Source organism: Macrosteles quadrilineatus, unplaced genomic scaffold (assembly GCF_028750875.1).
Source record: "Macrosteles quadrilineatus isolate MER2022 unplaced genomic scaffold, UCM_ALF_1.0 Scaffold_1__1_contigs__length_201487025, whole genome shotgun sequence".
In the NCBI taxonomy this organism is placed as follows: Eukaryota; Metazoa; Arthropoda; class Insecta; order Hemiptera; family Cicadellidae; genus Macrosteles; species Macrosteles quadrilineatus.
Window position 1 is genome coordinate 146958306 of NW_026542594.1, and position 14677 is coordinate 146972982.

At 34.3% G+C, this 14677-nt stretch overlaps 2 protein-coding genes and 1 long non-coding RNA gene across 5 annotated transcripts in view; 1 reads left to right on the plus strand and 2 right to left on the minus strand.

Moving 5' to 3' along the window:
* The window catches only part of LOC129001362 (exocyst complex component 6), a 35727-nt gene extending 34756 nt beyond the window's left edge, over positions 1–971 (minus strand). Inside the window, exon 1 of the mRNA XM_054428630.1 lies at positions 770–971. Within this exon, the coding sequence (XP_054284605.1) occupies positions 770–864 (95 nt within the window). The 5' untranslated portion in view covers positions 865–971. The remainder of the gene's footprint in view (positions 1–769) is intronic.
* Positions 1–14677, plus strand: part of LOC128986782 (E3 ubiquitin-protein ligase RNF103-like) — a 29688-nt gene that overhangs the window by 2262 nt on the left and 12749 nt on the right. For 2 of the 3 annotated variants that reach the window (XM_054407321.1, XM_054407306.1), the window contains exons 2-4: positions 11007–11262; positions 13814–13935; positions 14269–14420. In XM_054407321.1, coding sequence (XP_054263296.1) covers positions 11028–11262; positions 13814–13935; positions 14269–14420 — 509 coding nt within the window. In that variant the 5' untranslated portion in view covers positions 11007–11027. Of the gene's footprint in view, positions 1–7758; positions 7875–11006; positions 11263–13813; positions 13936–14268; positions 14421–14677 lie in introns of those variants that run through there. The other variant, XM_054407313.1, reaches the window with a different exon arrangement.
* On the minus strand, positions 4310–7657 carry LOC128986804 (uncharacterized). Its single transcript, XR_008490157.1, has 3 exons — positions 7340–7657; positions 5517–5652; positions 4310–4504 (listed from the first exon to the last, which is right to left on the minus strand). It is a non-coding gene; the product is annotated as an uncharacterized LOC128986804 (long non-coding RNA).

Below are 14677 nucleotides of genomic sequence, written 5' to 3' on the forward strand. Positions count from 1 at the left end.
TAGTATCTGCACAGACTATTTAGTATCTGTCCTACACTCATTCGAATGAAAAATATCGACATATAGATTATCGATCTATCGATTGCGGTATTTCATTCGGTTAGTGAGGTTAGGTTAACCTAACTAACCAAACCTGATATATCGAATGAAATATTTTATATAGGCTATTGATCGATATATTCATTCGAATGAGTGTAGGACGGATACTAAAGTGCAGCCGATATCTAAACAATTTTGCTAGGAAACAGTAACTTACCAATAAGATATGAAGAGGTAGCTCCAACTACAGCCTCAAAACTTAGCCGAATATTACCCTAGCTTAACTGATTCCATACATGTTAAGTAACTTAAATTGGTTATAATGAGGCCAACTTTTACACTTTTCTACAATAATTAGATATATGCTACTAACCTAATTACCAGACCAGTACTGTTGATGTCAGAAGTCTCTATTTCATGAATTAAATGGTCATATTTTGATTGCAAAGACATTTGAAATGGTAATGCCATAAGGATAAATTTAGGCCTTGTATACTCGGCCTAATTGAAAGTTTGACCTAAAACTATTGTTTGTTTCAAATTTTTGGTGTAGTAGTTTTTACTGTAAATTTCTGCAAACTTGAGAGTCACAATAATATGCATAGGTTATGTAAATATCTAAAACAATTTAGAATAGACAGGCGCAGTAGGTGTGGCCAGGGGTTGAATTAAAGGGGTGTTGTCAAGGAGACGGAGGGGGTGGGAAAGTAATTTCAATTTAAACTCTTACCTGAATGTAGGACCCCAATAGTCATCTATACCCTCAATCTCTTGCAAAAACAATTCATAATGCTGATGTTTACTGTCCTGATTAGCAGTATCCATTTTCAGGGATTGTGCCTAATGTGTAGACTTGGGATACGGTATTATATTACAAATTTACAAACTGAAACTCAAAACTGATGACATACAACAACAACATAACCTAAAATTATAGTAAATAAAAATAAAGTTTGACGTTGATTTGACAGTATGATTTTTTTTTAACTCTCCCCCAAAGACCAGTAAAATCTAAGGTGAACCTTAACCATTGATTATTGGATACTACTAGCATTGACTATTAGTGTTATATAGTCAATGCTACTAGTACAGTGCTCACTGCTCATAACGTTAACATGGGAAAGACCATAAAATAAACAGTTTGCCACCATTTTGGAAAATGGCCGCCAATTTTGAAATAATAGAATTAATATTTTTAACGAATTTTATGATCTTTTTGGAATGTGGATGCAATTTTAAGACTTATTTGACTTATTTACTCTTCGCATTTTCGCTATAAACCTACTTGTTTAGGAGGTACATGATGTAAAATGTACACCGGAAGTCATTTGTCCATAGGCTGTAACTCCTAAACGAGTGGGTTTATCGAAAAAATGTCAAGAATAAAAATTTTTTTAAATTGCATGTTCAATCCGAAAACATGATAAAATATAGGGTGTTCCGTAAAAAATTTCAAAGTTGACCGCCATATTGGAAAATGGCGACCATTTACAAAAATTTCATTTAATTATTTTTGAACCTCTTTAAAAACAAGGGAATGTTCCCCATTTAAAGTTTGCTGTAAAATCATTAGTTACTGAGATCCCAATGGTGGCACACTTAAAAAAAAACACCCTATCAATAGCTCAGTGTAAAGAAATTTGCCAAGCTTGATCAACATATATCATATAGCCTTAAACAGGCAACCTATAACAATTATTTAGGTTTCTCCGTAAGAATATAACATGGTAATTTTAAATTAAAATTTTTTATTTGGATTTGCTCCATAAAAAATAACCGCACAAAACACTTCAATATACTAAATTATTTGTTTTTAAGTTCTTCAAAATGGTTTGAGGGTTTAAAATGAGAAACCCCCAATGTTTACCCCCACAAAACCCCGTTCCCATACCCATGGTCCGATCTTGATTGTTCGCGAACTCGTTTATGTATGAAGAAGTTTACACATGTTCACCAAATTTCATCAAAATCGGATGATTGCAGTTACAATAAAATGCAATCTTAAGATACGTAGTAAAATTATTTTTTTTCATACCAACTTAAGTTAGTTTTTAGTGAATTTCCCATATAGGGAATAATAAGCTATTACCGTAGGTGTAATGGTAAGACCTAGACCGGGGGCCGATTTACTTTTTCATTTTGAGGTTCGCAGAGGTCAAAACCACCATCCGTTCAAATTCATATATATATATTTCTCTTTCTCTATATATATATATATATATATATATATATGTCATCGATCTCTAATATGTGCCCCTTATCATTGACTATATAGTCAATGCCCTTATTCTTAAATGTATGAATTAAATTATAATGATATTTTTGGCTTCATGATACTAACTCCAGTCTGCCAATTTAGGCAAAAAGAAAATAGACAATTTTTTATTTTCATTATGCAAAATAAAAGCAGACTAAAAAGCTATATGGATGGATTGGACTATGGAGGATAGCCTAGGGTTCACTACGATACTCGGACAGAATACGATTGAATCGATCTATCGAGAGTCTGCAATTACACTATCGATATTGAATTGTGTACACTATCGATATCGGAAAATCGGATTCGAGTTTGTTGTTGGATCTGAGTCTGAGTATTGAGTTTTCAATTTCAATCGGATTCAAATCATCTACTCAATCCTCCTCTACAAACTAACTGTATGCCTAGCCTACGTACGTACAGTAGTTTCTGCTGACTTTATGTAAACTCAAAATGTGCTACCGTCCGGTATCTAAGACAATAAAACAATAATAATTATTGTTTCAAATTACTGTACAAGAATATACAGATTTTTGTCTGCTGTGATTTTTTTAGGATTTGACAGGAGAAAATATTTGTATATTGGCTAGTACAGCATATTTTTTTCTCTAGCCCAGGATCCAGGGGGGGGGGCAAATAATGCCCCTGTACCTAGTGTTTTAAATTTTGAACAAAATGGTACAACTCCCATACCTGTAAAAGTTACAATTACTTTCCCATTACATAACAAAAAATCAGATTTTTAAAAAAACAACCGGTTCTAATTAAATTTGGTCTGTTGTGGTCCTAAAAATATGAAAATAAGGTGTAGGCCTATAATAATTCTAAACAAAATAATACAACCCCCATTGTTGGTTTGAATTTTAATTTGTAATTGCTGTAACAGTTGCAGTTCAAGTAAAAAGCCTTTAGCACCATCTGTTCAATTCATGACAGTAGAACCTTGATAACAAAGTCGACCTTGATAACAAAGTCTTATTTTATAATCCTTATAAGAGTCTTGTTATCAAGGTTCTACTGTAAATTATAGCCTATACCGTAGATAAAACATACTCCCTTAGACTTGTGCTGCTTAGTTTAGTCTATGCCTATACACATATAATTCAAAGTCAAAATTAAGAGTCAAAATAATCCAATTATGATGAAATTTTTAACAAACGTGTAAAACAACGTTTGTTGTAGCGTTCCGTTCATGAACCAGCATGATCGGACTATGAGTAGAGGTAAAAATGGGGTTTCCTCATGTTTGACCTTATAAAAACTTCAAACATCTTTGTAAATAATTCATTGGATGTAAAAAAAAAAAAAATTATCAACCTATATTGCAGATAGCTAAATGGTTACCAGTAAGTTGAAAAATAAAAAAACGTGAAAATAACTTGTTATTTTGACGAAGGTAATCAAGGTGAAGTGTGTTCTTCCCTGTATCTTATAACGCTATATCAGCAAACATACAAATTTTAAAACGAAAACAAATCTTACATTGATTGAAGTGGGTGATGAGTATACTACACTTTTCAGTACCTACCAAGCTTACATGGCAATTAAATATTCTTTAAAGATTTTATTGAAGGAAAGACTTATTTCAAATAATTATATTCCCACTTGATGTGAACAATTTAAGTTTTGTTGACTGGATAGGCCTACTATGATTAGTGCACTTTATAATCGAGCTTCAACTTTATACTTGACTGTGTGGTAATTTATAATAGAATATATATAAAAGATAAATAAAATATATAACTAAGATGTTTTTGTAAATAATTTAAATTATATATAGTTAACACAAAACAATAAGAGAGTATTTTAGTATTTGTTTTGATAGAAGAAGTAAAATATCAATTGGGTTATCCCAATCGAGAGGGCTCTCAATTAATTATTTAGTTTTTATTATTATATAAAATTGTTTTTCTATCATTTGTGTTCACTTATTTACATTTTAAGTTTCTCTATAACCTCTACAGAGAGGACAAGAACACAAGAATGCAATACAAGAATACAAGAGTACTTTATTTTACAATTTTTAAGATTGAATAAGGCATCAATACAATATGTTATCGATTAAAAATCTTTGTTGATTGGAATCCTTGCAGTAGAAAGATGATTTAACTTGTAACGTAGTCACTCTAGTTGCTGCCAAGACAATTATTCATCAATGCTGTAGAAAGGTCTAAGTAACAGCCCCTGTGATGTTCCTTCTTCAGTCTTCTAGAACAGAGAAACTTTACATGTTATTTAAATAAGGAGGCTAGTGTAGGATGAATGAACAATAAATTCTCCTCGGCTAGAATGCAATGTTAAAACTTTAACGTGTCTATTCGGGTTGAATGGAGCATGTTCTCGAGAAATTAACATTTGCAGACAAACTAATGCTAAAATTCATTGAACATCCACAACATTTTATTCACTTGTATTTAAGTACGAGTTAGATAGCAGTAATATAAATTAACATAATTTAATTAAAATGTACCTTTTGACCAGATTAATTTCTACCTCAAATCATGGTTTTCTCAGTACCTAATTAACAGTTTCAACTTCATTTTTTTATGAACAACGACAGCTTATGGTTTACAAAAAATATAACCCATACCTATTTTAAAATCAAGACTAATGCAGGTTTATTTTAGCAACAGCAATGGTTTATCTGTATTAGGCTTTTAGCAACAGCAATGGTTTATCTGTATTAGGCCTAAGCCTAATTTTAATTTTAAATAGTGGCAGATGCTTTTATTTATGATCACATTACCTTAATCAAATATACCTATTTGCATGAAATTCGTTAAAGCTTATATGCCTATTCTACCAATTTTGCTGTCCCGTTATATCTTATCTTCCAACTAAATTAATTCTCAATTTTTCCCAGATTAAAATACTATAATGCAGTGGGCGGTTCCAAGGGGTGAAGGGCTATAGAAGCAAGAGCCCTCCCCATTAGAATCTGACTCTGGAAATATAAGTTTAAACATAAATTTTGTCATAAATAGGTGACAGAGGTTTTGGAACACAGTTCTAGACGTAAACACAGTTAAAAAAATAAAAATAACAGATTTTCTTAAGGGGAACCCATGAAACCCCCTCCTAATGTTAATCACCCCTGTTAGCCCTTCACAACGTTCTAATCTAGAACCACCACTAATATGACAACCCCTACATGGGATCAGAGGCTGTATAGAAAATGTTACTACTATAAATAAACAATTTAAACAAATAAATGTCTTACCTGTTCACCGCTGGATTTATTTATTACGTAATAGAGAGATCTGTGACCACACTCCAATGCATTTTACGAATGTTGGTTAGAGGTATGCAAACTTGAAATCTGACTAGGCCTAGAGTCGGTTGATCAGGGTATGAACCTGCAAAAACATTAAAAAGCATTAAGTCAATCAATTTTAAAACATCAATCTACAATTCCAAAGAGAAAAGCTAAGATATTATCGATGGAATAACTTATTAAGTTACTTACGGTATTACATAATGGAATAAACTTACTACATAATATAGCCTAAGCTATCGAATAAACTTAAAATATAGTAAGTTTAATCAATAGGCTAGCTCATTAAGTTATGTAGGCCTATAAGTTATTGAATTTCAATATTGATTTTACATGTTAGCTTATGAGGATTCTTAAGTAGATTATCACCATTACAGGTAACTTGTATATAGTAGGTATATATAACTTAGTCAATGTTATCGCCCACCAATCTATAACAGTGTGCTGTAGCTTTAAAATGAACTTAACTTAACTTAGGTTAGCCTAAGTGGCTAACAAAACTTACAAAAAAAGGATACAATTACAAATTGAGGTCCAAGTGTAAATTTATTTGTTTAAAAACAATTACTAGATATAGCCTACTTATCAACTCTTGTGTATACAATTTACATACAGTAGGCCTTGTTTGTAATTATCTTTAACTACCGTACCGGTAACTTAAAAAGCTAAGCCACAGCGAAATGTTAGGGTACTTTGGTATTATGCGGAGGCCAATTATTTTAGAGAGATTTTTTACTGGAGAGTCCAAAAATAACTACATACTGTAATAGGAAAAAACCTGCTTTAATTGACTGACTGTCCAAATTTGACATGATTACAATTAGCGGCCTTTGAGTTCTGTCTCCCAGAAAAAAAGGCAGCGATGTCGGGGAGGATTGAGTTAAATGCGTCGCTGCCGCTATACTCCGCCAAGTAACTTAGGTATACAGCACGCTGCGTCATGTTAGGTTGGATTATCAAATATGTTTATAAAACTTTCCCCGTTTCGTTATGAATTGAACTATAAGTACCAATTGAGTCATAACTTACTTTCGCCCGCCAAATACCCCAGATACAGGTGGTAACAGGTGATGCATGCTCCGGTCAATGACCTGGCTAAGTACTTGAGGGGATATGGCGTGCAAAAGTAATTTATGACTCATCTGGTATTGTAAGAAAACCCTACCTAACATAACTGCGCTGTGTAAGGGTGGCCTCCGGATAATACCAAAGTACCGTACCCAAGTTAACCCCACAGCACGTGTAACTTATACGAGTCTTCTTGAAAAGCATAAGTAACTTAAATAAATAAGTTATTTAAGTCATATCAAGTGAAAACTTCTAATGATTGGCCTACGATAGAAATATCAAACTAAATTTTCATCTGATAGCAAGTTAGGCCTATAGGTTAGGCCTAGGCTATAAGTTAGGTTCTATACAGACTTGTAGGCTACCTATCAATTCAATCGCTCTAACAACTGCAAAAAATTGCAACTAACCAGCATCTTAGGAAGCGACTTAAGCTTTCATAACTTTAATGTTCTTAAGAAACCAATTAACTCTTACTGATAATCCTAAAAATGGTTTCAAACTTCATCAAGTCCCTAAAACCTTATTAGGTACAATTACCTTACCGCCACCCCTCAGAATCTTCTGATTAATACTTTGTAGGCTTAGAGGTTAATAATCTAATCTATTTAATTTTAGTCAATTAGCAAATCAAGGAGACAATAACATGAATGGATTTATTAGGTAATAGCCACGAATACTTAAAAGCCACATATTTCTACCTGTACTTCTCGTGGAAATAGCAAATCCATTTGATCTTGATGCCAAACAAACATAAGTTACCTAATTGGTCAAATTCTTCCTTTGACCTTACATAGCTCGAAATTTCCTTGACGTATAACAGTTTAAATCTGTTAAGCTTCCATCTCTTTTAAAAAATTAATTCCATTTTAAAATCTAATTTACGTGTATCGTGTACCTGGCCACCTCCAACAACTATTAACTAAGTCACACAAGACAGAAGACAATGTCAACAATAAACAACACGTAAACGTAAACAAACCTAGGATACGATACGAGTTACGATGATTCCGTCGTCATAGAACCGATTCGATTTCAGTAAGAAAGAAATATCGCAGAATCACGATAGATCGATTCAATCGTATTCTGTCCGAGTATCGTAGTGAACCCTAGGCTATCCGACTATGGAGTGGGATTATGTTATGTAGTTCTTTGTTAACCCTTCTTACCTAAATTAATATTGTACTATCAAAATTTAACTTTCTCTTAACACGATTTGCAAAATTTAGCGTTGATGTAAGTTGTTATAGTTTTAAATTAACTGATTTTGTCTTCAGATTATTATTTTAATGCTTGTAAATTAATGAACTGGAACTAAGGAAAGGATGTTCCTTCAAGTAATGTACTATCAAAATATTAAGTTAATTGTTTAATCCCTGTTTTGTTTAGTGTTTTATCTGTTATTTAACCCAAGTAAAACACTAGATGATTACAATAGTTTTGCCAGCGTACATTATAAAAGGATCAACCTCTCATAGCCACCATCAAACTCAGAACAATTCTCTTGACCTATAAATAAGTCAATAATTTTAAGTAATTTATAAATACACAGAGGATACGCGTCCGGTAACCAGACGTGGATTAGGCGTCCGGTAACCAGACGTGGATTAGGCGTCCGGTAACCAGACGTGGATTAGGCGTCCGGTAGGGGGTCCCGGAACGCCATTTACCACAATGATACGATTTTCAGCCATCAGTGTTCGTGGTGTAGTGGATAGAGTGCTCGACTGATATGCAAGAGGTCCCCGGTTCGAAACCCATCGGTAACTTTAACTTTTTGTCACAGATTTTGCTTTGAATGTAATTTCTTCTTAACTGTACATCTTTTGTTAGAATTTTTGGCATTTATAATTTTATGTTATGAAGAGAATTGAACCTTCATTTGATTTTTTTCACTATCAGCAAGTTTGGTTGGTTAGGTTATGTTATGACAGCAACTGCCGGACGCCTAATCCACGTCCGGTTACCGGACGCGTATCCTCTGCGTTATAAATAAATGACAACGACCTTGCCTGAACATCCAAGCTTTGGGTACAGTTTCTGAACTGGGCTAAGTTATGCTAATATCGATTGAAACTATCGATTCGATTAGTAAACCTTCATGCAAATTTCTCACCATCAGCAGGTTTGGTTGGTTAGGTCAGGTTATGATAGTTTTATTTTATAATAGATATAAGTTATTTAAAAGTATCGATTATTGATCAAGATTTTGAATTCGATAGGCCTAGTTTCAATCAATATTAGCATAGCCCAGTTAAGAAACTGTACCCCAAGCTGTCACATCATACATTGCTGTATCAAACTAAAGTGACAGAATTATCAGTGAAATTCTGATAATCTGAAGTTAGAACCTACTTGATTAGATTTAAGTATAGCCCTCCGAGGGTCACGCGTCAAAAAATAGATGCACAACACCCTTTGTGTAGGGTCACGCGTCTAGTTTAAGACGCACAAACATCGTTTACGGCGAAGGCTCTATGACTGACTGAATCGGATTGAACTGGATCGAGTTAGGTATCGTTCTTTTCATTAGATTCTAAGCTTTCTAAAGGTCTGTCTCTAAGCGCTGTTTGTTCTCTGAGCCGATCGTAATTGTTAGCAGACAGCTGACGTGCATATTAGTAAACAGGTTACTTAACCTCGGACCGATGACTGATGTGTTTTATTATGTTTATCATTGTTTTAGTGTTAAAAATCAAAAGTAGTGATATACGTGGTGCATTATAAGAAGATTTAAGTGGTTTTGAAGTGCTGGTTGATGATCCTGAAGAAGTAGGTAGTGATATTGATGTAAATTATCAGCCAGATTCCTAGCTATGGTTAGGCTATGCATTCTTAGCTAAACGCTATGTACTGAAATCCGTTTTTCGCTCATAACTTATTTATTTGATAACTTACCTCGCTATATGATTATATATTTGTAATCCTCATTAAATTTAGAACAAAGTGGCTATTTTCAAATATTTATAGGCCTATAATTTATACAATTTCATTGAGCGCGAACTTATTTTTTTTTTGAAAATTTTCGAAATTATAGCCTATTTTTTTTTTGAAAAAATGTTCCTTATGTTTTATATATAATATTGAAGCCCATGATTTTCCAAACAAAATGGTATATAGAACATTAGAATTAACATTGTTTTAAGCTTCTCAGATCCGTTTTAATAAAACCTTGCAAAGGGGCCAAAAATAGGTGGACATTAAGGCCTAAACTATGGACCTTTGGAGGGATAGATATGCCATGTGCATCCCTGAAGAGGAAATGAATCCATTTTATATAATTTAACCCTTAGAGTGCCAGGCGAGAAATAAAAGTAACGCTAAAAAAATGCCGATGATTTTTCCCAAAGGTCGCGCTAAAAATGCCGAGCGCGATCTGGCGATTTTTAGGTTAAAATTTCGTAAAAATCCAATTTTCGATATTTCGACCAACGAAAATCGATGTTTCGCATCTAGTAACTTTCGACTTAATGTTAATATATGGGTTAAAAGAATCCGAGTATCCATTCGGTTGTTATGACAACTGTTCGATCATTACGAAACGTCCGGTCAGCCGGACGTTGGCACTTTTGGCTCGTTCTAAAAACGTCCGGTCGGCCGGACGTCGGCACTCAAAGGGTTAAGAGCAAGAAAAGTATAAAAACCTGACGACCACGTCGCTGATGCGATACCAGTGGGAATTCTCCAAGTATCCAAGCCAAGTACAGCCTAAGTTTAACTTACACATTTAAACTAAGTAGGCCTAGGCCTAATATAGTCTGGACAATTTAAATAAGGCCTAAGCATTATCAAGGATACAACACCCTGCAGCATTCGTATGTGAAGTCTGCAGAGTTGGGATCATAGATAATGTTTTAGTATATTTTAAAGCTACCGACACATATGATTTTACCTAAAAAATGTCCTTAAAATTGTAATAGTTTACGAACAACAGTAAGAGCCAGGGCTGCCACCTGTCCTGATTCTGTCGGGACAGTTCCAACTTTGTTCTCTTGCGCTTGTTTAAACTTATGTCTGAGTAAATCCTGGAGAAGGGGGACCTGTCCCAATTTTTTCCTAGTCAAAGGCGGCAACCCTGGTAATAGCATTCAAAGCTTAAGTTAGTTCCATAATTTAAGCAGTTTGTATTAAGTTAACTTATAGTAGGCTACCTTTTTACAGTTGACTAGTAATTTGGCCTAAGATAGTTGCTAATTCACAGAAGACCTGTTGTCTGCTCTAACTAGGCCTAACATTGGTTTAGGGGTCAAGCTATGTTATTTTGTATGTTAGAAAATAAACTAAGATAGCCTCATACAAAGCAATAAACATTTAAAAGTTAACTCTTGGTTATTGTGATTTCTCAAGACAAATGTTTTTATTTCTTAGGTGGTATGCAAAGTAAAAGTGATGAAGTCAACATGGACGCCTCTCTGCTTGCTGGTTCTGTACCTGGTGTTGATGTTCATGGTCGCACGTCTATTAGACTTGTTGACCTGGTGTCATCAAGGAGTCACTCCCACAGACATGGTTGACCCACTCCTGCTGAGTGTACGACAGCTCAAACTGCTGCTAGAAATAAGAGGCATCAGCTACACAGGCTACTACGAAAAAAGAGAGTTAGCTCATCTGGTTGAATCAACAGGTAACTTAAGTTGTGTTTGTAAGGATGTCTTAGTCTAGGATCACATTGGACACATGCTTACTCAAGGGATTTGGTTTCGCAAGCGTTTAAGCCTAAAATAAAATCGGACGAATTTGACAGAAACAAGTGGTGACTTGTCCATTGCCCCTCACATTGTCACCAGCAAGTGTACGCTTGCGCAAGCTTACTCAGACTCTGCACCGAACCAAAAATATTTTTTTTGTAGTTGCAAGCGTGCGCAAAGCAGGATCTCAGTTCAGGTTTCAGTTGATTCCTGAACATTGAGTTGTGTTGAAAGTGGTGGGCTGTAGCCTACTATGGATAGGGTAATTCTTATCGACAGATTAGATTGCCTGCTTAGTGTAGGTGTTTTCCAGTAATGTAATAGAAAGTCTCTGGTGTCTTACTAAAGTAGCCTAGGCTACTGGAAACACTTCTTAGGTTGTCTTAGCAAGTCGTTTAAAATTTGTGCATACTCTCCACCTTCCTCTCTGACCACAAAATCGGCCTACTCGTTAAACTTACCACTCCTCCCTAATATCTTGTTCATCCAATACGGTAATAACAACTGAAATAAAATGAAATGAAATGAAATACATTTACTTATCCCAATTTCATTACAGAAAGATAAATAAAACAGAGAGCAAGATTATAACTAGTACAACTGATGTAGCCTATAGTTTTAAACGTGTGTTCATTAATTGATTGTTTATGTTTACCAATTTTGTAAATAGAATGGATTGAGTAAAATAATGTATCTTTTGAGTTGATTCTAATTATTATACAATAACTGGCGACGAGGATGACGGAAATAGGGAATGCCTAATCCGACTCGATCCCATCTCTAAAAAAATCGTTCCATATGTTATTTCATAAAGTAGGCCCACCAATGACTAAAACAAAAACGCTGTATCAAAACATCTTCTATACCGGTATATTAATAGGTAAACATGTTTCTTTAAAACCTTTTTTCTCGGCTCTTGTGCATCGCAGGGAAAATCTATGCATATACTGTTAGAAAGATATTTTCCTGTAGATGTGCAGATCTCTTTAAAAATTAAAATAGGCTCAAATATAAGCACAAAAAATTAATAATAAGTTAAATACCTTATTTATGTCCTCAATCCAAGTCGTCTTTTTTAATGACTATAGTATCGGGGCCAACAGCCCCATTGTCAAATTTTCTGTCTTGTTAAATTACTGTTAATAGCATTGGTCATCGTTGAAGTTCACATATACACATACACTGACACACGAAACATTTATATTTACACGCAACATTGAGAATTTATACTTTTAGCCGGCCTAAACAAAAGTGATTATAATGTTGTGCGGACCGGTACACTGACTGCAAAGTCAGTGCTAGTCAGTGTACCGGTCCGCACAACGTTTTAATCACTATTATTAGTAATTTTATTTAACAAGACAGAAAATTTGACAATGGAGCTGTTGGCCCCGAAACTATAGTCATTATTAAAAAGACGACTTGGATTGAGGACGTAAATAAGGTATTTAGCCTATTATTATTATTATTACTCATTATCAATCCAGGAGGCAAATATGGATGAACAAAAAATTAATTTGAAATTTAAAAAAAATGAACATGGGCTTTATGGGTTGTCATGCTGGTGACAAAATAACAACAAAATATAAACAGAAAATCAAAACAAAAATGGAAGAAATTACAATCACATGTTTTATTTACAGCGTGGGGTGAAAATAGAGAAGCCTGTACCTTTGACTTACAACTAGACATTCCATCCCTATGGTAAAAAAATTGTCGCCAGTTTTTATTAAATTCGTCGTATTTGATGTGGGCCACCAACAGATTGCGCTGATTAATTCCTCTCGAATACACGATGATTTTTACCAAGTCAAACTTATGGAATGACTTATTAAGAGCTATAGCAAACTGTTATGACCGATCAACTTTGTCAGCAACAAAAAATAAGATGGAAAATATAATTTTAGACTCGCATACTGTGACTTGTTCACACAACTACATGTTTTTATTTAAAAAAATGGCGACAACTGGTCCATATAAATGGAATGTCTACTTCAGTATCCAATATTCAATGCGGGTACATTACATATTTTTGGTCGAGTTTTCAACCACTGGATGACCAATAGTCTATTATTAATATAATGTACATGTAATTTTGTTTTACTTCAATGCATATAAACTTACATTAAATTAAATACCAATGTATTCTGTGTACCGCCATTTCATAACAACGGTACTATTTAAAGGGTTGTTGTAGGGATGGACTGGAATGTACAGTACGTTTAATTTGAAATATAATTTTCATTTACTTTCTGATTTTTGGGAAGGGTGCGGTATGGGATTTTCCCCCTTTTGCAACAAAGGTAACTTTAGTTTGTTCTGAAAATCTTGAGTAAAAATCCTTAGGAATTACATTTACAATCAAAACTTAGAGATTTATCAGTGGAGTGGCTAACAAACAGTTTGTATACTTCACCATACCTGTTCATTAAGTTAGTCTAGTTTTATTTGAATGACTTACTTTTTTCAACCAGAGTATTTGTTTAGCCGATGTTTCCCAAGGAGAGTTGGAAGAGCTAGATTCTCTCGTAGACTCGGAGGAGAGAGACAGACTCGTAAAGACACCTCATACATCTCAGTTTTCTGGAAGCGCTCACTTCTATGAGCAGGTATGGTTGACATTGCAACAAAACATAACCTAAAATATTATCAGGCCTATTTACCAAGCTTACAACTTAACATCTTTAGTTTTAGTTTTGGTTAAAACTGTTGGAAAGAGTACTGGGCAATCCTTGTTCAACTGCTCCAATAGTAATTTGTATGGATTTTAATTTGCAGCAAGAAAGAATTAAGTCAATTGAAAAATTATGAAATGATGAACACCTTTTAAAAATTGGTCACCTGTAGTATCCCCCATAGTAAATTTAATTTTGTCATACCCCATCTTAGTTTTCCCTCTACTATCTATTGAAGGTAACACCTAGCTTCCATTGTTACTCTAGGTAGAAGACACAAAAGACAGTGTGTGGCTGGTGCAGGTGGTGGTTGGCAACAATGAGCCTCTACTGGACGACTATAGATGGCGTATGATAAAACATTATGTCGCTCCCTTTGCCATCCGCACTGGCATGTTTGACTGCAAGCTGGACCGCAGGTTTGTTTTGTCAAGTTTTTGTATTTCATTGCAAATACTGTAGAAATCTTTGTATGTACATAAACTAAATAAAAAAACATAGCTACTAGTATATCATTAAATAATTCTTCTCTTTAGGATTGGCACTGCCTCTTGAATATTGGCCATGTAGAAGCTGAACACTATAGCATACCATACTACGAAATTAAATAGTAAATGTAACGGAAGCCACATTCTTTAAAGTGGACAGATATCTGAAATGTTGGTATGGTTTGAGC